This window comes from Melanerpes formicivorus, unplaced genomic scaffold (assembly GCF_026170545.1).
Source record: "Melanerpes formicivorus ecotype bairdi unplaced genomic scaffold, bMelFor1.0.p_v2 SCAF_1, whole genome shotgun sequence".
NCBI classification, from domain to species: domain Eukaryota; kingdom Metazoa; phylum Chordata; class Aves; order Piciformes; family Picidae; genus Melanerpes; species Melanerpes formicivorus.
In genome coordinates, this window is record NW_027142353.1 from 28,544,131 (window position 1) to 28,572,104 (window position 27,974).

General features: G+C 40.8%; 1 protein-coding gene across 12 annotated transcripts; it reads right to left on the reverse strand.

Moving 5' to 3' along the window:
- Positions 1 to 27,974, reverse strand: IL18R1 (interleukin 18 receptor 1). 12 transcript variants are annotated; one of them, XM_068138031.1, is made up of 14 exons: positions 27,723 to 27,967; positions 27,171 to 27,259; positions 26,900 to 27,039; positions 25,105 to 25,212; positions 24,395 to 24,504; positions 23,159 to 23,399; positions 18,055 to 18,232; positions 16,345 to 16,498; positions 15,775 to 15,837; positions 8,303 to 8,459; positions 7,993 to 8,126; positions 6,495 to 6,656; positions 4,329 to 4,487; positions 1 to 2,690 (listed from the first exon to the last, which is right to left on the reverse strand). In XM_068138031.1, exons 5-14 carry the CDS (start codon positions 24,438 to 24,440, stop codon positions 2,290 to 2,292), a joined length of 1,695 nt encoding a protein of 564 aa, XP_067994132.1. In that variant the 5' UTR covers positions 24,441 to 24,504; positions 25,105 to 25,212; positions 26,900 to 27,039; positions 27,171 to 27,259; positions 27,723 to 27,967; the 3' UTR covers positions 1 to 2,289. The 12 variants fall into 12 exon arrangements, with proteins under 12 accessions (XP_067994132.1, XP_067994154.1, XP_067994173.1 ...); XM_068138053.1 differs by having other exon boundaries at positions 25,092 to 25,212; XM_068138093.1 differs by having other exon boundaries at positions 2 to 2,690; positions 24,454 to 24,504; positions 27,723 to 27,965.

The following is a 27,974-nucleotide window of genomic DNA, read 5'->3' on the forward strand; positions in this document are numbered from 1 at the left end:
GGGGTGTCCCTGCCCACGGCAGGGGGGTTGGAACTAGATGATCCTTGTGGTCCCTTCCAACCCTGACTGATACTATGATACTATGATACTAATGTTCTGTGATTCTGTGATGGATTCTCTTATTCATTCAAGTAGCCTCCCCAGAACTGGTGCAAACACTGAAGGTAGACACATAGGGCAGGATGCACGGACAATAATTGTTCACAAACCTTCTACATTTCCAGGCTTTTATATGGTACTATGCTGCCAGTACTGATACTATATGCAACAGTCAAAATTCTTGCCAACATTTATGTTCAAATTGTATTTCTGTAAAACATCATTGCAGTCAAAGTGTGGATGGTCTCAGAGTCTTCAAGGTACAACTTCATGATATATAGCAGGCATATGCAGCCACATCAGCTCTCCTGACTGAAGTGAGGGGGCATTCATGGCAAATTTAATCTCAATTTATAGAGATTCTCATAGAGTGTAGGCTCAGTCCACAGCTTTTAACAAACCATGTTCACTAACCATATTGACACGCATACCATAGCAGATTTGATACTGTATACTGTTAAGCAATCTGTCAGTGGCAGCACGTGAACAGCTATGTGGCTGAGGAGCAAGTTTACGATCTCAGTTAAGTATCAGGAAAGTTACTAACTTTTTTCTCAGCTGTCTGGCCAAGAAATGGATGTGCCCAGCAGGTCTGATGGAATTTCTGAAGTAGGAGCACCTATTAATCCTGAAGGAGAATGTTAAAACTGATCTGTGATTACCAGTCTCAGGACACACTAGTAGAGAACAGAACCTCAGGACAGATTTGCAAATATAAAGACACATGTACAGAGCAGAAATACTCTTTAGTAAAACTTTAAGCCAGGAAGCAGCTTTTGCCAAAGTACCACATTTCACTATCTCTAGCTGCCTGATAGAAAGAGGGAGACTGATCTGAAGGACACCACAGATGTGTGCCTTATTCCTTTGTCCCTTTTCATCTGAGTGTTAACCTGGAAATCGTATTGTTTCCATTTTGTAAATCCACATTTAGCCTTTACTTGAACAATTGTCAGAAATTATGCTAGATTACAGGATATTTGACAAACAATACAGTATTTCATTCTCTTGAATCTTGAGGCACTGCCATGACACCCAGCATTCCAACTGTCTTCTCAAGCATACTGAGAAGATAACAAAGCCCCTCCACTACCACTGTGTGAATTGTCAGTGTCAAAGAGATATCTCCTCTGAACTAGCATCAACTGAATACAAGAAAAACATGAGCATGGGCTTAGCCTTGATGGTCTCTTATCAAACTGATGAAAGGTCTTCCAAAATGATTCTCCACTGAATTTTATCCATTGGTACTAGGAGAGTATATGGTTCTGTTTTATCCAGGAAGTTTTGTCAGATTGGTATCTTCTGCCAGGCAACTAATAATAAGGGAGGACTGCCACGGTTTTGAATGACATTACTAAGTTTGTTTTTAAAAAGTGTTCCAAAAGGCTAGGAGTATACATGCCAAAGATGTCATTTGCACATAAATCCCCTACATCCTTCAGCTGAAGGTAGCTCAGGGTATAATGCAGATAGCAGTGTCCATGAGAAATAATAGCATTACCTATGTCCCAGCCCCCTCTTCTACCTGCCAGAAAGAGCATTTACAGTATTCTCAATGAAATAGGAGGATATAAAGTCTTTGCCATGGCTCCAAATCACTCCCACTTGGCTTGTCTAGACCACAAACAACTCAGTAGCTAATGCTGTTAACTCAAATATATCTGTCCTATTCTTCCTAACCTCCTTTCCTGTTTTCACTTGATTTTTCATATTGACATCGCCCAAAACCTGTATGCCAAGCTCTCTAGGGCTTGAGCCATTTGGGTCTACTCTCAAGCAGGATCCTTAACAAGTATCGAAACACAAAACCAAGAACATCTAAATAACAAATTTTTGCAAACACTGAAACATATATTGAGAAGCCACAGAATGTATGCAAGTATAACTAATATTCTACATTACTGGAAAACGTGAAATCAAACTGGTTTTAATTGTGCTTCATGCCATGGGGTAAGTCCTATGCAGAAGAAAATTTCTGTTCCTTTTGCAGATTGCTGAGGAAGCTCTCTGGAATATAATTTGTCATTGGGCTTAACATCAGTTTATTCACTGTAACAATTTCTACATTAATCTCAGATCTCAGAGCTGGCCTCAATAGAACACTTTCTTCCCAAAGTAAGTGTGCATTTTGTATTTTCTACTAGCAAAATACACAGTTTTACACAACATCTTCTGTCTCCAGAATTGTTACAAAGGTGCATTAAAGTCACAGTCCTCAGTCCATGGTTTAGTCCCTTCTGAGCCTAGGTCAAGAATATTGTAGTGCCCTTTGGTGTTTATCTTGGTAGGTTTGGCTGGCATCAGGTACCGAAGGTTCTTCCAAAATCTGGAATTCACAGGAAGAGAGTTATCCTTTTTCCACTTCACCACCCTCTTTGATGGTAAAAGAGACAGTGATTCTGGCAAGAAACTGTAGTCACTTATAGGCATATATTCAATTAGTATGATCTTAGTTTTTCTTTCAACTAGAGCTTTATGCAGTCCACTCTCAAGTTCATATATGGCTCTGTCAGAAACATAGTTTTGGCTCAGTATAATGATTAATCTTCGGCTTTTGTCAATGAATGAGTGGATATCATCAAAAACTGCTGCAAATTGAAGATAAATGTGTTATTAAAGTAAATTGAAAGGACAGGCAATGAACTGACTAATCCTTTGACTATCATATGTGTACCAAAAATATTCTTTTTATAAAATGACAACACATAAGCATATTGTCCCTAAGAAGAGATAACATGCATAATAGATGAAGAGTCTGCAAAAATGAGCTCAGGTATGACCAAAGCTTATTCTCTGGAGCAGGCAAGAACTTTCATACAATCTCCAGCTACCATAGGCAGCTGTACAGCACTGGTGACATGTCTAGAAGGTGACAGCAAACTTTATTTTTACTCCAACCAGACACCTCTTTGCTCTTTCATGATAGATACTATTGGAGTTGTTCCACAGAAAGTTATCAACAGCAATCTATCTCTGCAAATACGCAGTAACCCTCAGGTTACTCCTTCCATTATATCACTGAGCACTCAAATTATTGCCAGTAATCCAAGGTTGAGAAGATTAGCATGTGATGACAGAATGAGTTCCAACTATATTTTAGATCCTCAACTTTTGTCATGACAAGCAATGAATGAAATCAAATGATGATGCCCTTCAAATATCTATGCATCAAACTGAATTCTCATGCACAACTTCCTGTGATTCCTCCAGCACCATGGAACAAGGTCTAGAGAGACCAGAGCTCTAGACAACTTGCCTTGTAGGGAAAAGCAAAGCAAACTTTAGGAACAACCTAAAGAAGAGAAAACAAAGGGGAGAAGGAGGCTAACAAGGATATTACAACGTACCAAATGCTTCTGCAAATAAAAGGAAATACTCTGTAACAAAGACATTTTGCAATATTGCAGGGCAATGAGATTAAACTGATTAAAGAATCAGATTGAACATTCCAAAAAGCTTTTATCTAATACTTACAGAGGGAAAATAACTGGACAAACTGGCTTGGAGGAGCTGTGGCACCTCTTAGGTTAGAAAAAAATGTCAGAAATGGATACAAGGAAATAAGACCCTGCCTTGTGAGGGACATTGACTAACCTTATTGTTCAATGTTTTTAACAATTGAATCTCATTCCTCAGCTTTGGACTAAATTGAATCATACACTACCTTTTTTTCCCAAGCATTTGCAAAAGGCCATATATCCAGAGGCCACTTAGAGAAAAAAAAAAAATCCCATGTTCTTGTTTCTGTGTTGTTACCACACTGTTACATTCACAAAATAGTTTCAACCACCATAATGAAGATAAAGTAAATATACAAGTTACCTGAGAATAACTCAGAGTACCAGAAACACCATCTGCTTTGTGCAGTAAATGTAAGTTCATTCATAGGTGCCTGCTCACAGCAAAAGCAGAGCAAGATCACTGTCACTGTGGAGCACCTGACATATACTGTGTTTTCACTTTCTCTGTGCTAGCTTTTAAATCTGTTCATCTTGGTTCTGAGTAATCAAAGATGTGTGCATGTGGAGGCGCACGTGAATTCATAAATAAATTTATATAATATGTAACATGTATGCATGTGAACTCTGCATGCACATGGTCTAGATTACATGGAAAATACAGCATTTTCATGCACAACACATTTGACAGAATTCCTTCTAATTACAGACTTCTAACTATGTGTGAAGATGCACTTATTTAATGACAAGAACACTTAATACACTTACCTCCTCCAGGGCATACATCCCTCTCAAATATACATAACTTGTACCCAAAGTGTTTTTCTAATACCATGGGTAATATCTTCAAAGCAAATTCTCTCTCTTCTTCAGTAGGAGAAGCACAGTCTTTCAAGTAAGACACAAATGCATCATATTCTTTTCCATCTAGAAAGAAATCACCAATTGCTTTCTTGTTGATAACCATTAGAAATACAATACCTGATCTACCATTCTGGTTTTCAAAGTTACTGCCTCAGTAGCAAAGCACTGAGACACCCTGCTCTTTCCTTTGATACTTAGAACAGTCTTCAAATAAAACAAAACAAAACAGAAAAACCCTGAATCAATTTAAATTCAATAAAAAAGATTCTGATTGTATTTGACAATTGATTTCCACATTTGCTTTACTCTTTATCTAAGACTATCAAGTAGCTCCACAGAATGAGTACTGGCTACAGACAATAAACTAATTTATTATTTTAATTACAGAAGTATACCATGTCTGGTCATGCTTTGGGCTGTAAGTTGCAAACACAAAATCAAAGACCAATCCAGAAGCTGGGTTTACCCCATAGAGTGATATCTAATTGAACTTCACTACAGAACAGCTTTCTGGATTGATACAGTGGGGCACAAAGCTTTGTGTCTCAAATTGTGTTCTTTTTTTCCCTTTTTCTGGATGCTTTACTACATGTTGTAGCAGTTTCAGGCTATGCCTTTAAAAGTTAGCTGCAGAGTTTGAGCAGAGGAGTGGAGAAGTATAAACAATTCACAGTTTGTTGTAAAAAGGAAAACAAAAGATTATTCTAAATGAATTTCATTGGGCAGATGTGTGAGATGTAGCCCCTAGCATCACACATCCCACTTCATTCCTTCCTTCCTTCCTTCCTGGCTGCTGGTTCTGCTCTGCTCGGCTGGGAGAATTTTATCACCACTGACCTTGAGATAAGAACACTAATGAGTAAAGACACTCTGAGCTAACAGTGCTCCTAACTTCTTTTCTCTTTTCATTCTAACTAAGCAGAGAAGGGGGGGTGGGAGGGAGGTTAGGGGAGGGCAGAGCAGTTCCCCCGCTCCTTTTGGGGAATCCCAGAAAGGGGTTCAGTTGGGTTTCTGTGCTGTTTTCTGATTGTAAATACCTGTATACTATTGTAAATACTGTATATTTGTACATATTCATTGCAGTCCATTGTAGAGTGTAGTTATTGCTTGTAAATATAGCTTCCATTTGCTTTCACGACTGAGTCAGCCAAGCTTTTGTTAATGTGGTGGTAAATGCCAAACCATTACACAATAAGAGAGAACAAACTAAAGTACATGAAAACCAACACATACAAGAACTCTACGAGTAGGAAACCCATAGCCTACTATCAGAAGCTCAGGTCCCCCAGGTTGACATAGTCCAAGTTCTCAGAAATCCTCCCTGTAAGCCAGTGACAGCTAATGTCAACAGATAGCTAAATAACAGTGACTGGCATAAATGGCATCCACTAGGAATTCTCCAAACAATGCAGTTTATTTAAGCTATATCCAAGCTGATTTAGCAACTAAGGAAATCTAAAAGAATAATTTTTGAGTACACGTTTCAGAAAAATCATACCCAGGACTGGGTAACTGTCAAACTTGCTCCTTTAGCAAAGGTCACAGCAGTGCTGCTTGGTATGATACTGCTAGCACACTCTTCTGCTCTCCTTAAGTGCATTTCATGACATACCTGCATACACTACAGTCAAGGAAGTATTTTAACCTTCACCTCACCAAGCTGTATCAAATGATGTGAAAAGAAATTTCTGTCTCTTTGCCTGCCTGCCAGCTCCAAGAGTGCTCACCCTCTTTACAGATAATTATAAACTTCTTCACTTTAGTCAGCTTTTGTGATGAAGAATATGTCAGAACAGAGCACATTCAAGCAGCATCTAACCATGGCCATTTTACTACCTGCTCCAGAGACAAATTTTTCTCTGTGTTTATCTCCTGTTACCACCTCAGGTGTATAAAAAACTCGCTTTAGAACCTGACAAGGTTCTCTTTTATGTATTCTTTGCTGTTTCTACTCACAAAACTCTTGGATTTATTTTGTCTTTTCCTCAAAGATGACTGTTTATAGAACCAATCAGAAACAATTTTTTAATGAATACACTTACTTCAACGTCAACATTAAACAAGTCATACCTCCAGCAGTGTCATCTCTTCTGCATAGGTTCCTGTAAAATAGAACTAATTCGATTCTAAACATGACACAGAAAAACATCACAGCTACAGCAACACATGGAAATAGTACAGCAAGGACCATTGCAGTTGTAAATATGTGCTCAGGCATATCTTGGATCTTCCCTGTAAAACAAAACCCAAGAAATTATACCCTTAACAAAGAGTATTATATGGCGAGATTATTGTGTTCAATATTGATGGCACCTTAAAATCAAACTCAAAAAAATCACACTGGTGATGTGAATTCTTTCCTGCTAATACTTGAAGTATATATGCATATCATTTGTCCTGGGATGGAGAAGAACTACAGAACATGGATTACTCTAAAAACTAGAGAAACATTCACACACCCTTTACGCATATAAATCACTATAGTTGGGACTAAGACTGACACTACAAATCTTCATAGATATACAGCATCCCAAACATCACTCACTTCTATGGCCAGGCTTTTTTCCAGTTTCTTTCCTGTTATTCTCACCCCTCTCTCAATCCGTTCATAACAGTACCCTTTAAGCTCTTTGGACAAGAATTCCTTTTCCTTCTACCTCTAGTCTCTATCAGGTTTTATGTTTGGTTGTTTTTTTGTTCCCCTAGTTCCCTTATCTTTGTCTTTTTAGTTCCAAATACATATTTTCAACCCTTGAATCTCTGTGAAGTCTTTATGAAGGTACTGTCAAGTCATGCTCATTGTAGTCTGTATTTCATTTGCTTTATTATATACATCCTTGTTGGACTACTCTAATTTCACATATTTCCTTTTAGTAAAACTTGTAAAGGCCTGAGAGAAATGGAAAATAAGCAAGGAATGACCATTGCTATGAATCTCCAGGCCATCTGGTCTATAGATGTGAATCATGACTATAGAGTAGCAGTTAGCTTTCTATACCTAGAAGGATAGGGTCCCTGACAAGGGAGAAACCATCAACCAGTATGTTTCAGGCACTATCAGGAATATAAAAGACTTACATTTTGGGGAGGAAGGAGTCAACCAATCAACCAAAACCACAGCAACCAATGAAAATACCAGATTTTCATTTTAGAAAGAGCTGCTTAATAAACAAATCTGTCCAAACAACAGACACTAGACTGCACCAAGCTTTGGGTAGTTACGCTCTGTCATCCCACTGATTTGATGATGAAAAGAGGACAAGGAATACTCTGTCATGTGATCTAACAAATTGCCACCCAAAGATCTGTCATCCAGAGATGTGTCCAGAGCAGAGACCAAACTGTAGTCCACACACATCTGCTCTAGCAGATGTAGCAGCAACCCCTGCACCCCTGTGCAGGAGAAATAATCACCCAGGGGATTGTTAGGTCCAGCACTAGGGCCTTCAGAAGCAGACAGACACATCTGGAGGGATGTTGTTAAGTCTGTATCATGTCGTCAGGATTGAGGAGGTTGGCATGGTTAATAGTTACATATGAGCAGTATAAGTCATAGATAACACTGTACCTTTCTTCAGTTTCACTATTTTTATTTGTGTATTTTCATCCATTTGAAACACGCAGGTAAAATTATGATGCATGTCCTCATCTGTTACTTTTTTAATCCGTAGTAACCTTGTGACATAGACCTTGTTTCCCAGCCTACAACAAGGAATGGTATTAGCAACACTACAGAGACTTACAACTGGCTAAGGGGAAGACTTTGCAGAAAAGGCTCTAAAAGAACCTCAGGCTGAGGTTTTACTGAATTTGCAGTTCCACAGAATACAGGAGATTATCACATAGAAACAAAAGCATAGTATTTTCAGGAAACTTACTGTAATGTCTTTGACTCTTCTTCACATATTGAAGGTTCCCTCTCAGGGATACCTGTGCATTTCTCTGGAAATGTTTGATTAATTAACCAGTAGAGGCTGGCATCTTCTTGCATACAATAACCCAAGAAACCTGTGCAATTTAGTACCTCTTCTTTACCTAAACAAAGCATAACATGAAAAGATCTAGTCAGAAATACCATTCATATTTACAGTGCAGTAAAATGTTCACTTTCCAAGCAATGTATCTGATGAACTGCGCTCCTTTCTGGACTTTTCAGCCCCTGCATAGCATTTCACATGCACAGGGCTCTGTTACACCCTGTTGTCGAGTAACAGTCATCCACTGCTTTCTCTCAAATAAAATGTCACAGTCAGAAGAATTTTAAAATATGAGAGAATTTCAAGCTTTAGAGAACTAAAAGCAGAGAACTAAAAGCTCCATAGCACCAACAGAACCTCCACCTTGGACTTCCAAAGGGCGAACTTCAGCCTATTTAAAAAACTTGTCTGCAAAGTCCCCTGGGTACCAGCCCTCATGAACCAAGGGGTTCAGGAGGGTTGGACCTACTTCAAACAGGAGCTCTTGAAGGCACAGGAATTGGCGGTTCCCATGTGCCGGAAGGCAAGCCGGCGGGGAAGGCGACCAGCCTGGATGAGCAAGCAGCTCCTGGAGGATTTAAGGGGGAAGAGGAGGCTGTATCACCTTTGGAAGGAGGGGAAGGCTTCTCGAGGTATGTTCAAGGAAGCTGTTAGATTATGTAGGAATAAAATTAGGGAGGCTAAGGCCCAGCTGGAACTGAAGCTGGCCACCTCAGTCAAAGATAATAAAAAGCATTTTTATAAATATATTAACAATAAGAAGAAGGGCAGGAAGAACCTGAACTCCCTAGTGGACCTGGAGGGGAACACAGTTACTGAGGATGAGGATAAAGCTGAGGTCCTGAACACCTTCTTTACCTCAATGTTTAACAGCAAGGCAGGAGTTCAGGACGAGTGGTCTCCGGAGCTGGGCGTTGGGGTCGGGGAGCAGAGTAATACCCTGGAAATCCATGAGGAGTTAGTTCGGGACCTGCTGAGCCACTTGGATATCCACAAGTCCATGGGACCAGATGGGATCCATCCTAGGGTGCTGAGAGAGCTGGCGGATGTGCTAGCTAGGCCACTCTCCATCATTTTCCTCCAGTCCTGGCTCACTGGTGAGGTCCCAGATGACTGGAAACTGGCCAACGTGGTCCCCATCCACAAGAAGGGTCGGATGGAGGAACCTGGAAACTACAGGCCAGTCAGCCTGACCTCAGTGCCAGGGAAAGTGATGGAGCAGATTATCCTGGCAGCAATAACTGCGCACCTGAAGGATGGCCAAGGGCTCAGGTCCAGCCAACATGGATTCAGGAAGGGCAGATCCTGCCTCTCCAACCTGATCTCTTTCTATGATCAGGTGACCCGTCTGGTGGATGTGGGGAGGCCTGTGGATGTGGTCTACCTAGACTTCAGCAAGGCCTTTGACACCGTCCCCCACAGCAAACTGCTGACTAAGCTGTCAGCCTGTGGATTGGACCACTACACTCTGTGCTGGGTTAGGAACTGGCTGGAGGGCCGGGCCCAGAGAGTGGTAGTGAACGGTGCCGCATCCAGCTGGAGGCCAGTCACCAGTGGTGTCCCCCAGGGATCAGTGCTGGGCCCTGTCCTCTTCAACATATTCGTTGATGATCTGGATGAAGGGGTAGAGTCAGTCATCAGCAAGTTTGCAGATGACACAAAGTTAGGGGCAGATGTTAGTCAATTAGAGGGTAGAAAGGCTCTGCAGAGGGACCTCGACCGACTGGAAAGATGGGCAGAGTCCAATGGGATGGCTTTCAACAAGTCCAAGTGCCGAGTGCTGCACTTTGGCTATGGCAATCCCATGCAGAGCTATAGGCTGGGGTCGGAGTGGCTGGAGAGCTCCCAGACAGAGAGGGACCTGGGTGTGCTGATCGACAGCCACCTGAATATGAGCCAGCAGTGTGCTCAGGTGGCCAGGAGGGCCAATAGCATTCTGGCCTGCATTAGGAATAGTGTGGCCAGCAGGAGCAGGGAGGTCATAGTGCCCCTGTACTCCGCTTTGGTTAGGCCGCACCTTGAGTACTGTGTCCAGTTCTGGGCTCCTCAGTTTAAGAAGGACATTGAGACACTTGAGCGTGTCCAGAGAAGGGCAACAAGGCTGGGGAGAGGCCTTGAGCACAAGCCCTATGAGGAGAGGCTGAGGGAGCTGGGATTGTTTAGCCTGGAGAAGAGGAGGCTCAGGGGTGACCTTATTGCCCTCTACAACTACCTGAAGGGTGGTTGTAGCCAGGAGGGAGTTGGCCTCTTCTCCCAGGCAACCAGCACCAGAACAAGGGGACACAGTCTCAAGCTGCGCCAGGGGAGGTTCAGACTCGAGGTGAGGAGGAAGTTCTTCACCGGGCGAGTCATTCGGCATTGGAGTGGGTTGCCCAGGGAGGTGGTTGAGTCATCGACCCTGGAGGCATTCAAGGGGAGATTGGACGTGGCACTTGGTGCCATGGTCTAGTCATGGGGTCTGCGGTGTCAGGTTGGACTCGATGATCCTCGAGGTCCTTTCCAACCTAAGTGATACTGTGATACTGTGATACTGTGATACAGTTGGAATGGATGATCTTTGTAAGTCCCTTCCAATTCAAGATAGTCCATGATTCTATGAACTAGACTGTGTTCTGCAGACAGGGAACAGGAGAGCATGGCTCATCACCAGTGCCCCAGGGGCAGGTAAAATAAGTAACTGGTAAGGGGAATTACAACCAATTGATTACAATACCTAAACTACACACTATGACTCAATAAAATCAAAACTGTTAGAGCCTCTGCAGAAGTGTCACAGAGGAAATTCTCATCCCAGCACCACTTTGGGAATTCAGCATAATACCAAATATGCAAAGAAGTATCTCAATCAGTCAGCTACATTAGAGAGCTTCAAAGCACTAAAGTGTCAAGAGTCCAGTTAAAGGGTAGGACCCAGTTTCACTATGGGGAACCAGCCTACAGAATGCAGAAAGAATAAAACTAAAAAGACAGATGTACCTTTGGGTGGCAAAGGTCAGAAAACTGCAGCTCTGGAAGGTGAGATCTGATGATTCACAAGGCATTTTATTTTAAACAGTGTCATGGAAAGCATGACCTGAGCTTAGCTGCAACTATAGAATAGAGTAGAGTAGAGTAGAGTAGAGTAGAGTAGAGTAGAGTAGAGTAGAGTAGAGTAGAGTAGAGTAGAGTAGAATAGAATAGAATAGAATTAACCAGGTTGGAAAAGACCTTTGAGATCATCAAGTCCAACCTATCACCCAACACAATCTAATCAACTAAACCATGGCACTAAGTGCCTCATCCAGGCACTTCTTAAACACTTCCAGTGATAGTGACTTCACCACCTCCCTGAGCACCCCATTCCAATGGCCAATCACTCTTTCTATGAAGAACTTCTTCCTAACATCCAGCCTAAACCTCCCCTGGCACAGCTTGAGACTGTCTCCTCTTGTTCTGGTTCTGGTTGCCTGGGAGAACAACCCCACCTGGCTAAAACCTCCCTTCAGGTAGTTGTAGAGAGCATTAAGGTCTCCTCTGTGCATCCTCTTCGCCAGGCTAAGCAACCCCAGCTCCCTCAGCCTCTCCTCATAGGGCTTGTGCTCCAGACCCCTCCCCAGCTTTGTTGCCCTTCTCTGGACACATTCCAGCAAGCCAACATCTTTCCTAAACTGAGGATCCCAGAACTGGACACAGTACTCAAGGTGTGGCCTAACCAGTGCTGAGTACAGGGGCACAATGACTTCCCTGATCCTGCTGGCCACACTGTTCCTGATACAGGCCAGGATGCTATTGGCCTTCTTAGCCACCTGGGCACACTGCTGGCTCATGTTCAGCCTACTATTGACCAGTATCCCCAGGTCCCTCTCTGCCTGGATGCTCTCTAGCCACTCTGACCCCAGCCTGTAGCACTGCATGGGGTTGTTGTGGCCAATGTGTAGAACCTGGCACTTGGATGTGTTAAATCTCATGTCATTGGACTCTGTCCATCTGTCCAGCCTGTCAACCCCCCTCTGCAAAGCTCTCCTACCCTCTAAGAGATCAACACCTGCCTCCAGATTGGTGTTATCTGCAAACTTACTGATGATGAACTCAATCCCCTGATCCAGATCATCAATAAAGACATTGAACAGGACTGGGCCCAGCACTGAACCCCGGGGGACACCACTAGTGACTAGCCGCCAGCTGGATGTGGCACCATTCACCACCACTCTCTGGGCTCGGTCCTCCAGCCAGTTCCTAACCCAGCACAGAGTGTTGCTGTCCAAGCCAAGAGCTGACAGCTTAGCCAGCAGTTTGCTGTGGGGGACGGTGTCAAAGGCCTTGCTGAAGTTCAGATAGACTACATCCACAGCCTTCCCCACACCCACCAGACGGGTCACTTGATCATAGAAGGAGATCAGGTTGGTCAGGCAGGACCTGCCCTTCCTAAATCCATGCTGTCTATAGAACCTTGAAGGGAGGTTGTAGCCAGGTGGGGGTTGGTGTCTCCTCCCAGGCAACCGGCAGCAGAACAAGAGGACACAGTCTCAAACTGCACCAGGAGAAGTTTAGGCTCGAGTTGAGGAGAAAGTTCTTCACTGAGAGAGTTGTTAGCCATTGGAATGGGCTGCCCAGGGATGCGATGGAGTCACCGTCCCTGGAGGTGTTCAAGAGGGGATTGGACGTGGCAGTTGCTGCCATGGTTTAGTAACCATAAGGTCTGTGATGATAGGTTGGACTTGATGATCTTTGAGGTCTTTTCCAACCTTATTGATTCTAAGATTCTATAATTCCATGATCCCTTGGCCATCCTGTATGACTTGTTCCATAATCTTGCCTGGCACTGAGGTCACACTGACAGGTCTGGAATTCCCTGCTTCCTCCATCTGGCCTTTCTTGTGGATGGGTATCACGCAGGCCAGCTTCCAGTCATCTGGGACCTCTCCAGTGAGCCAGGACTGTTGAAAAATGTTGGAGAGCGGCTTGGCCAGCTCATCTGACAGCTCTCTCAGCACCCTAGGATGGATCCCATCCGGTCCCATGAACTTGTGGGGATCCAAGCGGCTAAGGAGGTGTCTAACTACTTTCTCCTGGATCACAGGGGAACTACACTGCTCCCTGCCTCCATCTGCCAGCTCAGGAGGCCAGTTGTCCAGAAGACAACCTATCGTGCTATTAAAAATTGAGGCATAGAAGGTCTTAAGTACCTCTGCCTTTTCCTCATCTTTAGTTACAATATTCCCCTCTGTGTCCATCAAGGAGGTGAGGTTGTCCTTGCCCCTTCTCTTGCTATTAATATATTTGTAAAAGGATTTTTGTTGGCCTTCACAGCAGAGGCCAGTCTAAGCTCTAAATGGGCTTTTGCCTCTCTAATATTTTTTCTACATGACCTAGAAACATCCTTAAACATTTCATGAGTAACCTCTCCTTCCTTCCAAAATTGATACACCCTCTTTTTTTCCCTTAATTCGTTCTGAAGTTCATTGCCCATCCAGGCTGGCCATCTGCCCCAGCAGCTCATCTTCCGGAACATTGGCACAGCCTGTTCCTGCACATTCAAGAGTTCTTTCTTGAAGCAGGTCCAGCCCTCCTGGACCCCTTGGTTTTTAAGGGGTCCAGGAGGTACCTTCTGAGTTAGTTCCTTAAGTAACCTAAGTCCAACCTCTGGTAGTCCAGAGTGGCGGTTTTGTTGCTGCCCCTCTTAGTTTGACTGCATATTGAAAGCTCAATTATCTCATGGTCACTGGACCCCACACAGCCTCCAACCACCGTATCTCCCACCAGCCCTTCTTTGTAAAAAGAAGGTCAAGCAGAGCCTTACCCCTGGTAGGCTCACACAGCAGCTAGGATAAGAAGCTATCCTCTATACACTCGAAGAACCTTCTAGACTGCCTCCTCTCTGCTGTGTTAAGTTCCCAGAAGATATCAGGCAAGTTAAAATCACCCATAAGAACAAGGTCACGATTTCTAAGTTATGACAGCATCATTTCCAGGGAACACATCTAGAATGCCCTTTATTAAGCCACAGAAGACAGTTGTTCAGACCATCATGCACAAACGCTTTTCAGTAAGCAAGATCTCCCCAGGAATTCTCTAAGGCCACACATTATAAGCTGACTACAAGATTTATCAGTGTGGATGCTTCTAGTGGAAGTTTAAAAACTTTAAAAGTAGGATCTATCTGAAAATCTGTCCTTCTAAGATTTGAATCTTGGAAACTCAAATCATAGTTGCACAAATTGAAATATAATCTTCTAGTATCATCTACCTCACAGCTTTTTCACCATACACAACAGCCATTTTCAGGGAAATATTATAGAATGCCATCTAAAAAATTACGGGTTAGAAAGACCATGGCCCTAGCTCATCCAAGCTCCCCTTCACTCTCTACCATGTCATCTGTCTCATCACTTAGCAGGTAGTTCAACGACTTTATCAAATGATCTTGTCAAGGTAGATAAGGAATGGAAGACAGGGGGTTCATAATCACTTGAATCCTGCTACATTCTAAGGGCTGGGACAAGCACAGTAAGTGGAAGGTAAGAGAGTACTGGGAGGTTGGGAGCATCGTAGGATTGTGGCATAACCACTGGAAAAAGAACCTCCTAACTGGTATTTGTAGCAGGAAATAAAATCAGCATATGCAGGTCCTGGCTAAGCAAAGGAGGTAAATACAAATTTTGAGACTTGAAAAGGAAAGACTAAGTAACCAGGTGAGAGATGCACTGTGCTAGAAGCACAGTTAAAGTCTTGGCTTTTAATAATACAACTAATTCTTTGGAGCAACAGACCTTCATGCTTGCTTTGCCAGGGCTGTCAGTCCTCACATTTCTCATTTCTCTGCAGAATAACATCCTCATCTGCATCAGGTACTAAGGTGATTAATCATTACTGCTGTAATGTGTCAGTGAACATACCAGGTGTCTTTCACACACTACTCCATAGGGTTGCCTATCTACAAAGGCGAGCCATAGACAGATGGTTTTGGCAGTGTTAGGTTAATGGTTGCACCCCTGTTATAGTTTATGATCAAAATTATAAGCCAGAAATATGATTAAATGTGAATGTGATTTATTAAATACCAAAAACATTTTTCCAACCCATGAATTCAACCTTTACAGCCTATGCAATTCTATGACTCTGTGGTTTCATGGTTTATCACCAACACCATGTTTCCTTGCTGGTCATAGCAGTTTCCACTTCTGCATCTGTAAATGGGTACATTTAGTGTACTTGTATATCAGTCATGAAATACACTATGCAAAATATAACCAGATGTGAGGACAGATCAGATCCTGAAGGGTGCACACAGATAATTATTAGTTTGATTACACACAACCAGGCTATCAACCACAACAGAACAAAAGTATGCATATGCAGTAATTACCACAAAGATTTATGCACTAATTTCATACCTATTTCTGTTTGAATTTCTTCATTGCGTCCAACAATCTCCAAAGTTGTAGCCTCTGGTGCATCTAAAATACAAAGTACTGCTATTGAAGTAATAGTTTGCTCACATTCTACCACAGTAAAAGTTACAGATTTGCTTTATTTCTACAACTAGTCATATACATTCCATTTAATTTAAAGAACAACATCTGGGGCCTTGAATTACTGAGTAATTTAAAACACAGAATGCCCTGTTGATATTTTTCCACATGCACATATACACAATGCAGTTTACAGTGCTTGGGAAGACTCCTCCCTGCAACTCTTAGTAGGCTTTTATGGCTTACTTAGAACAGCTAATTTTGAAAAAGCACAACTGTAGGGAAAACATTCTAAACACATTTTTCAAATTTGGTAATACATCACACAAACTTATGCTGCTGCTTTCTCAGTTTTGAAATTACTGTGAAATAGTTTAGATTAGCAGATCTGATCCCTCTTGTATATATTTGTCAAATGAGAACTGTGGTTAAAATGTTATATAGCAAAGAGAACTAAAAAGCATGCTACAAAACTTTAAAAAGCTTTCTTACCTTCTTTTACTACCAGCTTAATTGTATTCGTGCTGTAGTATGTCTTCCCTTCATGATGAATTAAAATTTTACAGGTATATATCCCTGAGTGCTCCACTGCTAAGGTTTTAAAATCCAGTTCCCGCTCTGTTTCATTTTTGTAGTTCTTACAGTCCTTCACAGAGACAGAAAATGTCATTCTATAACAAACATGCATTCAAAACTTTAATGATATAAATAGAAAATTTTATACACTCCTCATCGCTTTGTCACTATCTCAATGACATTCATCTGATCCAAAGGAGGCGTGGGGTTGTTGGGGTTTTGGCTTGGGTCTGCAGATGTCACCTGCTTGTGGCCAAAAGTTGTCTAGACTTCTGAGGAGCATTCAGGTTAAAGCGAAATGCCTCAACATTAGGGAAAGTAACCATCTCTGGGGACTTATGTTTGTATACTGTCCCTATACCACAAAACAAATTTTGGTTTTGAGTTGAATCACAGAATGGTCTGAGTTGGAAGGGACCTCCAAAGGTCATCTAGACCAAGCCCCTCTGCAGAAAGCAGGGGCATGCTCAACTAGATCAGGTTGCCCAGTCATGTTGAGCCAAAGCTTGAGTATCTCCTTCTAATTTTTCCTTCTGATTCTTCTGAATATCTTGTTTTAATTCATAGCACATGATAAATTCAATGTCTGGTGAAAATGTAGCAATATTTGTTTCTGGTCTGGGAAGGGAAATGGTCACTGCTAGAAATTGTCCACCAAAAAGGCATTTCCTCAATGCATATGGAAAATTACTAATGGGATCCTATACACAAAAGCACATATAACCTCACCTGTTTTATCTCAACCAAGAAGGCTTTGAAAACTTTCAGAGTTAAGCATCAAAGACTGTTTAGATGCAAGGATGGCTGCATCATCTGTCTCACACAGTATTTATTGGGTTTTGTATTAGGCACTGGCGTATTCAGATTAACTAAGAGGAAGTTTGGGGTACGGTCCTTCACTAAGGACAACATATCCACCTATTGCCCTGCTCATCAATGGTCCTATCCCCCCAGGCCCTGAACAACAATGAATTGAAAAAGGTCTGTTACTCTAACCAGGACCCCGAGAGGAAAAAGGAGCACTGGCCAAGGTAATGCATATCAACAGGGTGGAAGGGATCTATTCAGAGTGTTTCATCTAGTAGATGAGCACAACATCCAATAGTTACAGGTGTTTTACACAACTATCATCTGTGCTCTGGAAAAAGCTGCTGGAGAGAAGACTATGTCCAAAATAAGCAGAACAGTATCTGTTACAGACTTTGTAAAAAGTGTTTAAAACCAGCAAAACCAAAATGTTTGCTTTTTCCTTTTTCTTATTACAAGCACATGTCAACTGTAAAGCAAGTATCTTGGCACCTCATTTAGTTTCAGGATAATGCATATATCAGCAAAGTAGTAGCTGGTTAACTCAGCAAACAGGCATGTTCATCAGATCTTTTAATTCCAAACTACCAGTTTATTAATGATTTCTGATTGCAGATATCTTTTTCTAACAGAACAGAGAGCAGAGAAAAACTGTATCTGTCTAAAGGTTGTTGTTTATTTTCCCCCAAATAACCTGAGAAAGTAAAGCATTACAAGATTTGTAGATGAATTTAAAAATTTGTTTGCAATGCATTTTTCCCTGTAATCACATTTTTCTTCTGTATCCAATGATTTCAGTGACACTGTTTCAGTAATTACCTTGAACCATGCTATGCTGTCATTTTCATTGACAGACAAATCACTGCATTTCAGCGAGTGGCCAGTTCCAGCATTTTTAATTTCTGTAGTTAAATGATTTTTGTTGAAACAGCTGCTTTTATTTCTTTCTAGTACATTCAATGTCCACTTTTGAACTGTGAAATTTTGTTTTCCACTGCTATGAAAAAAAAATAAAATAGGAAAATCAGGTTTAGGAACTTTTTAAAGGAATGCATCTTAGTAAGTTAGACAATAAAATACAAATAATTTCTTTAATGTATCTGTTAGGCAGAAAGTACATCTGCAGTGACCTAGTTATTTGTATTCCTTTTTATTACATTTCCACCCCCAAATATGTGTTATTTCCCATAGTAAAAGAGATTATGTAACTAAGGCATAGTGTGGCCAGCATGAGCAGGGAAGTCATTGTGCTCCTGTACTCTGCATTGGTTAGGCCACACCTTGAGTACTGTGTCCAGTTCTGGGCCCCTCAGTTTAGAAAGGACATTGAGACACTTGAGCGTGTCCAGAGAAGGGCAACAAGGCTGGGGAGAGGCCTTGAGCACAAGCCCTATGAGGAGAGGCTGAGGGAGCTGGGATTGTTTAGCCTGGAGAAGAGGAGGCTCAGGGGTGACCTCATTGCCCTCTACAACTACCTGAAAGGTGGTTGTAGCCAGGAAGGGGTTGGTCTCTACTCTCAGGCAACCAGCACCAGAACAAGGGGACACAGTCTCAAGCTGCACCAGGTGAAGTTTAGGCTCAAGGTGAGGAGAAAGTTCTTCACTGAGAGCGTCATTCGTCATTGAAATGGGCTTCCCAGGGAGGTGGTGGAGTCACCATCCCTGGAGGTGCTCAAGAGGGGATTGGACGTGGCACTTGGTGCCATGATCTAGTCATGAGGTCTGTAGTGACAGGTTGGACTCAATGATCTTTGAGGTCTCTTCCAACCTTGGTGGTACTGTGATACTGTGATACTGTAATATCTATCACAAAACATAAGACAGTAAAATTGTAAGTGCAGAATATGACGGTATATATTGTATCAACCAAGGATGCATCAATCTGTGGTATCGTGTGTAATTACAAGGGAGCATGAGAGTTTTAGGACCTTGAGCCAGATAGTGGTCTTGCAGGTTCAATCTCCTAAGCGTTGCTAAGGTTTAGAGGAGTCACAAAAAATATGTTTGTAAAATAGATTAAAAAAAAAAGATGGACAACTCTGTTATCATTCACAAAGCAACAGTATTCATTGTTTGAAGTCATGCAGATAGTCATGGATACTTTGGAAATATTTAAATATTACAGAAGTCTCATGAATTACTGAATCACAGTTGGACTCAAACACGTCTGCAAAACAAGACATTTTGGAAAGGATTCACCTCCTTTGTCTTTCAGTCTGCACTGATAAGAGATCTATGATACCTGGCCATCGCAGGTTGACTGGTAGAGACAGGAACTACACTTCTAAAACAGAGTCATGATGTCCCATGCAGTTTTGACAAAAAAATCAGGAGAATATGCTAAAAAAATTCCTCTCTTGAATATCTAGAAACTGAGTGTTGACCTTTAGATATCTGCTATGTTCTATCCACTTATTTCTCTAAAGAATCAGATTATAGCTGTGGGTTATTTCATTGCTAGGTACTTCAAATATAAAAGAAGAAAGAATCATTCCTAGGAGAACAGAAACCACGTCAAGAACCATTTTGATGAGAAGAGCTAATGGACAAAGCAGTTGAAATGGAGAAGCAAGCCTTACAAAATGTATCAGCTTAAATACCATTCTTGATGGCATGCCTTTTAATAGAGAAGATTCAGAAAAACTATTAGGACAGGCTTGAAGGGGCTCTGAGATGTCCCTGCAACTGTAGTGGGTTTGGACTATATGACCTTTAAATGTCCCTTACAACTCAATGCATTCTGATTCTATGATCATTTATATGATGAATTTACACCAACTTTTGAGTTGGCTTTGGTTTGTTTTCTCCCTGCCCCTTTTTAAGATCGCCCTTTTAAGATCACTCATTGTACCTTTTTTCCAGCCTTCACAGATTCTCCTTATTTTCCTTACTCACTTGACTACCTCTTTAGTCATAATGGCGACTGACTATCTAAATCAAACCATCGGTGTTTGGTTTCTCGATCAGTTAACTATGGTGGCATAAACAGGAAAAAGCTTATCAAAACTTTCCCATCAGAGATGTACTCGCTTGGGTATTCACAGTGGGTGGAGTCCTCACCTATTGTTCAGCAAGACAACCTGTGCCCCAGAAAGGCCTCTCTCTCCCCCTAACAATAGAGATACCTAAGATAATTTTAATTGTATATATAAACATTAGTTCTGATTAATTCCATGAGTTCTTTGTGTCTCTTTAGGTAACTACACATCTAATGATAAAATCCAAATGATTTTACTATCTGGATTCAGCAGACAGAAGAGAAGGATCAACACAGCTACACGTTCTCCTCAACACTGTCACTCCACAGAGGCTTTCTTCTGTGATCATATGTGGTGAAATCACTTCAACAAATAGGAGTATTTCACCTAAACTGGATCGAGATATTCTTCTACCTGGTGAGCCAAAATCTGGCAAGGAACAGCTCTCTGGAAGGTAACAAAAACATGCCTATGCACTCTAAGATTAGTTTGGCTTACATAACTTTAAGTTGTCTGTTATATACATGATTTTCAACAACGACAAATATGCATCAAATTGTCTTGTTTAAGCTGCTAGGCTGTGAACTGTTATATTTCTGTTCAGATTTCACTTGTCTGAGTCTTTACTGATAATTTGTGGGGAACAAAACTATTTCTGGCTTAACAGCCTTTCTACTTCCCCCACCAAACACACCAAGTAGGAACAATTAAAACTATCTTGACTCAGGAAGTGAAAGCCCTTAGAAGATTTTATTTTTTTTTCCAGGAACCTACCAATTCCCCCAGTTTCTAGGTCACTAATACAGAGCAACCAAACAACCTGCCTTTTTTTATGTATTCTACTTTTTCCTTTGATAATCACAGGATATAGGCTATGAGAAAAACATACAAATTAGAAATCTGGACAGAGATGTGTGACAGTTTTTCTCTTTACCTCTGCCACTACAAGTGCATGTGAAACCTTTCATTTTCAAGAAGTATTGCTGAAGATGGACACATACAGGCTTACAGATGATGTCTGTGAATTCCTGAATTTATATCCTAAGTCTGCTATACTAACAAACACACATGAGCATATAACACACACAAACACACACTAGCTATCTGTGCTGTGTCTCAGAAGGACATTTCTACATTAACTGGAAAACTTCTGATTCTTACATCCAATATATTTAGGTGTATTACCTAAATATTACCACACATACATGGTTACAGCATTTTTACCTCTTGCTGCTTGCATATTGTTAGTTGTAACATGATAAAAAAAAAAAATAAATCTAAATTTAGTTAGATTGCAGTATCTGTTAATATGTGTTCTTTTACTTGTCTCAAAAATCTGCAGTATGTTTGTAATTACGCTCTCGAAAACTGCCCAAACAGTTACAGGCACATCATTTCCCTAGAGCTTACAAATACTTATCTCTAAACAGATTAAAATAAAAAAAAAAAAAAAGTTAAATAAAAATATACTTGGAGTTTCTGCTTTCAACTCTCCAAATTTTAATCTATTATTGATATTCTGAACTGAAAATTATTCCATTCTAATTGACATTGTTATTAAATACTAAACATCCCTATCTGAAGAATCCCTAGCTGCAGAGATGGCTGAACTCCTCTATCTGAAGAAAGCTGTATCTGTAAATAATCTTTTGCATTTGCAGAAATGTAATTCCATTAACATGCTCTCCAATAGCTAAATATCCCAATTAGAATCCCCTAATAATTGCCTTATTCCTATTGCTCCAGTGGTAAGGCCTGCGAAGAGTTCCTGCATGAGGAATCCTGACACATGTTTTCACTCTGGTCCTAACAAAATTGAGTATTCAGGGGGAGGGGGGGAATAAAATTAAAGTTATTTCAATGGTCAAAACATATTTTTAATGAAGAAACATTTTCTTTTTCCAAAATACAAATGCTTTCCTTGCAAACTGAGTTTTAAAATGTAGCAGTATTATAAAGTCCTAGAAAATTAATAAAAAGGCAGAAAATTAAAACTTTGAATCCCAAATGAATGCTAATTCAAAACCTTTCTTCTGAGTTTCTAGCTTAAGCAGATCAGCAAATCAAGACATTTCACAAAGGGTTCAGACATTTGTGTTTTCCAGTGAATACTTATCTTAACAAACTCCATCCTAACAGTTTGACTTAGTCTTTTTCTGGCATCTCTTCCTATATAAAAGGCTGGTTTTCTCAGTTTTGAAACTTGCATAATTTTTTATATTCATTTGTAGAGTTCTTGTAATTTACTGTATTTTTTTCTGCTTAAGATTAATGATTGCTTCAATTTTAAATGCTGAGGTACAGTTTTGGTGCAAGTTATTCATCAGAACTCCACACAGAAAACTTTTCATTTAGTCCTTTAGTCTTTCATGGTGGTCTAATGGAGATTATAACCAAATAGCTGAGGCAAACCCTTATTTATCATTTTGACTCATGATGTTCTACAACAGTAAGAAAACAAATCCAATTATTTCACTTTTTCTTTCAATGTCCTCAAGCATGCAAGGTTTTACACAGAAAGCAGAGTTAAGATATGTCACAGCTTGACAGGCTTCATAGCATAAGATCCACTCAAGACATTAAGGAAGAACAAGTCTGGTGGAAAAGACAAGCAAATGTTTCCTTTTATTTGCCAGTGGATGGGAGGATTGCCTATCACTCATTTTGCTTAGGTAATTAATCACAAAGCAGCAGATATGCTACCTGCCTTACCAAAGAGTTTACAGAACCTTTAAAAGGCTGAAACTGCTGATTGGAAATTGTAAATATCATAGGTCTGCTGGATGGTTACACTGAAATGAAATGGAAAACAGCACTACAGTTAATGCTGTTTCCTGCACCTCCTTTGTACAGATGCCACAAGCCATACAAAGCAAAACAAAGAAATTAGCTTCTTCATAGACAATTGCCAAAGGAAGAGGTTCAGCCACCAGCTTGTGTACCCACCTGTAAGTGACAGAGTAATTCCCGGAGTCACTGAGTTCAGCTGGCCAAAACTCCAGCAAATTCTTTTGGGAAACAATCCTGTGTGTTTCTTTTATCGGTTGCTGCTTTCCAGCATTTTCTTTGTACCAGTTTATTGTGTACACTTCTTCCTGAAAATGTTCTTGCATTGACTCAAAATAACAAAGGAAAAAATATTCCCCTTCTAGCACATCAATGGAGGCACGAAGGGGACACAGCTTGTCTTCAGAGAATGAAGGAAAAAGACACATTAGAAAGCCAGGTACTACTTTCAGGAAATTACATTAGTCTGACTTTAAAGTGATTTGTTACACCGTTGGTCTTTTACAAAGCTACTTCCCTTCAGCAGAGTGGTTTGGCAGTGTTTATTTATTCCAGTTATGCCCACCAGAAGACTCAGTTTTCCAAATTGTTATTTTATCTCACCCAAGCAAAACCAGCAGGAAAAGAAAGGTAACAAAAAAGGCATCACCCTAAGATTATTTCTTGTGGGTCCAACAGCATCAGAATCAAATAGGCACAAATGCACAAATCTGACCTCACTCTATAGTAAAGCAGCTACAACAAATGGAAGGAGGGGAAGAGAAATTATTCACATATGGTTTGACATGACAAACATGGCTAATCCTTAGAACGGTGCAGCTACCACAAAACCAGAGATCCTATGAATTAACATTTGCCTTTTCTTCCCAAAACTAAGCCATTCCACATCTAGATTTCTTTTAAAATTTAGTCTCAAAGTCTGCTTTTCCAGTCAAATTTCCCATATGTACCTTTGCATAGAGTAGTCATTAAAAATACAGAAAAAGGACCATGGTCTAGCATTATTAGTCAAGAATAAAATAAGCCTTCGGTTTCTATTTCTCCTGAGGTTCTCACAGAGATTTTTGCTGTTTAGCAGCTGTTGTGACCACACTACTGACTAACAGAAAAATAAGCAGACTCATCCTCTTCCTAGTGGTGGCTCTTTATACAAACATTCTCCCATACCACATCATCAGATGTCTTCAGGTAGCCTCTTTACTCTTTTTCTGACTTTGGTATTTTGGACCAAATTTCCTAAGTCTGGAACTGGGCTAAAATTGCCCAAACCTTTAAGATTTTGTTCAAAACTGCGAAACACCTAACTTGCCCCACTCTAAGCAACTATCAAGAAAATGCCACATATTCAGCAAATGTTTTGACAGTTCTACTAGTGAAATGAAGATTTATACTTACCAGTGGCAGCTTCAATGACAAGCATTAAAAAAAATATTAGAGACATTTTATTGACCTACTTCTCACTTTTCCAGAGGAATGAAACAATGGTTCTTTCTTGTTCTGAAAGCCTAAGAAAAACAGATTCCAATTTCATCACAAGCGCAGTGAAACAAATGACTTTGAACAAGTCAGCAGTGTAACTATTGCCTGATACTGAAGAGGATGTTCCAAATCCAATGTTTTATTTTTTAATCACAACATGTATCAGAAAAGGTATCTAGATTTGTCATGGTAATTTTATTTTAAATTCAGAAAGCAATTCCTTCTTTCATTTTCTTGTTAACTAGAGAAATTTTACATTTCTGATTAAACTGACATTCTCATAGAAGCATTCAAATTTAGAGGCCAAGCCAGCTGACACCACAGGACAAGGCAGTGCTTTTTTCCTGCACACAGAATATAAACTTTGCAAGACTGGATCTTGTAGACACAGCTATCAGGAACATCCCTTGCTTTCAATGAGAACAACACAGTGATAGAGTGGACATATTTTGACAGCTAAATTTGAGCCTGCTGGAAAAAAATGTGATCAACAATTTTGTCTATATAACCAATAAGCATTAGCTGAGGAGGAGAAGGAGCAGCTTGTACTGAACTGTTTCATATGTAGTCAACTGTACTTTCAAACACAGTGGGAAACACCTCTAAATAATACCTATGTGGAGTACCTTCTCTGAGATTCCTCAGAACACCAGTTTAACTGGCAACCAAAGGCAGAGCTAGTCCTTTGCTTACAAATCAGACAGATTAGGAGCATCATCAGCTCAATTCAACATCTGCAACCAAGACAGAAAGCATTGCTTGGTCACTGACCCAAAAATGCATGGACAAATCACACACACATGCAGCACATTTCACAGAGAGCTGCCAAAAGAAATCTTGTTAGCATTCCATTTGGTTGGGTTTGTTACTTAAACCTTTTGCAATTTCAGAAAACATATACTTACTGTTGTAAGATTGCTGCCCTGAGATTTACAATCAGAAATTTCCTAGTATCTGAAGTAGCTGGAGGCAGGAGGCTACAACATTGCCAGCAATATTCTAGAATGACTTCAAAGTATGTAGCTACTCTCTCTCTCTGATTATTCTCTCTTGTTCTTTACAAGTATGCCATCGTCCCACAAATCACTCAAAGGAGATGGAAGAAGTATTTCACATCCCTTTTTTTCAGACTGCCTGGTAGGCAGATCCAGATTAGGAAGCATCTAAAAGAATGTGGATGCTGACTACTGCAACAAGCACCTTTAACAAGCCATACAGTAAACCAATCAGACCTGGTTTCAGTTCCCATCTACATATGGAGATTCAAAATGCTACACTTTAAAAGGAAAGAAGTGCTTTTCAATTCTTGTATTTTCATTTTTCACCCCCTCATATCCAGAAGAAATACAGTTGTTATAAACGATGTAACTATGATCCACTACATAAAGAAAAATCATTTATCACCAGATTTTTAATTGTAAATCCCTGTTGGCATACCATATCAGCATACAGTGGAAGTTCTGTTGAACGAAGAATAGTTCCCTTCATTCTTTTGACAAGGATTTAAAAAACACAGTATAATGCAAGATACTTGGGAATAACCAGGTTGGAAATCAGCAGTTACTATTAACAAGCAAAACATAGGTCCTTAATCTTACACGAACTTTTTTGTTGCACCTGATCAGCTTGTCTGAAAGTGTTCTAATCTGGGCTAACAGTATTTGCATTTGAGCAGTATGGTGTGAAGTGCTCTTCAATGAAACACGGGAGTAGGGGCACATGGGGAGGGAAGAGCAGAAAGAAAGACACATGCTTTTGGTGAAAGCTAGTATGAAGAGATTCTTCAAGGAACAGAATAAGATTTTTAATTTTCAAAAACAAATGGAGAATTAAAGTAAAAGTAAGGATTCTCTCTCTGATAAAGGAGTACAGAAATACTCAATGGACAAAATGCTAAAGCAATAGCTGAGGATGACAGTTTCAATGAAAAAAAGTATAAAAATTCCCAGGTCTAAAGAAACAATAGCTTTAGGCATGCTTTTAAAATTTCATACATGCTCAAAGCCACTGATGGAATTCTAATAATAAGAAAAGAAGGTTCTTAAAAATGTGCCGTTGTGGAGCAAAACCAACCAACCAACCAAAAAACCCCCACCATTTTTAAACAAACTGAAGCTATAAGTTATGTAAAATACATTAATGACACCTTACAAGCTAGAAAATTTTGTGTGTTTAAGCATCATTTTAATTATTCTTTATTCTTGTAGTATGATCAGAAGATTTTGGAATTAAATGGTGCCAGAAGCATCAAAGCAATCCTCAGTTTTTGTCAAGCAAATAATTTTTTATGAACACTTTTGGAAATCAGAATTTGATCCCAAAGGCTTGTGACTTACTTTTTGTAAAATCAACAGGTTCTTATGAATGTCATACTGTTTGAAGAAACATTTTGTGGCCAAAGAAGGAAAGTACTAGTCTTACCCCTTTAAGAATGGCTTCTTGTGGAATTTGAGTGTTTTTAAATATCACCACGCTGTGCCAGAATTTGTTGAATAAAAGAATCTAGCAAGCAGTTGCCTTAACCATAATAGATCGAAGCACCGTTCTGCCAGGACTGCAATCTATTGATAAAAGTAAAAATCCATCTTAAATTCAGACAACGTAACTGGTTTACTTACTACAAAAAGTTTGCCAAATGGAAAGCTGACAGAGGCAGTCTTTCAAACTCCAGAAAGTTATAATTTGTACTTACAAAGATCTTCTGATCCTCATTTGTCACTGAAAGAGAGCGCCATCTCTTCCAGTGTGTGAGTCAATACCTAGCTCAGTCTGAAAAACATCCTGAAAGAGGAAGAGTGGAATTTCTTAATTAGTGATCTGCTGACTGAAATAAAGGCAAAAATAAAAGCATATCAAGGGCCCAGGAGGGAGTCAAAGAAAGGTGCCAGAGTCGGCTAAGGGGAGCACAGCAGTGAAGGCAAGACTAGGGGGCCAGTCAGCCTTGGACGGGCAGGAAAGTTTAGGGAGACTAGCAAGCATGCGTGGGGGCAGTCAGGGTCTCTCGGAGGTGGAGCCGCAGCCCGTCCCGAGCAGCGACCGCCTGCTCAGCCCGCTGCCAGAGCAGGGCCAGAGGGAAGGGGCTGGCCCGGCAAGGCGAGGGCCCGGCACACAAACCCAAGGAGGTAGGCTCTGGGCCTCCAAGAGAAGGAAGACGGAACAAACCTGTCTGCCTTCCCTCTACCCTCCCCCTCCTTCCTCGTCCCGTCCGCCCCGCTTTCCCCTTCCCCTTCCCCTTAGGCTCTACCTGGTCAGAGCGCAGGGTCCCGTGCCGGGGCTGAGGCCGAGCAGCAGCGCGGAGGCGCCAGTGTGAGGTACCGCCGGGGTGCTGGCACCCAGAAGTGCCTCCCGCTAGCAAAAGGAGTGAATATCAACTTTTTAGGTTCCCTCTCACAACTTTCGGGGAGGAGGAAACATAAGGAGGTGATGTCTTCGGTCATTATAAGTCGAAATGCCTGTTCCTTTGCTTTTCTTCTGAATGCCCATTGCAGGACTCTTC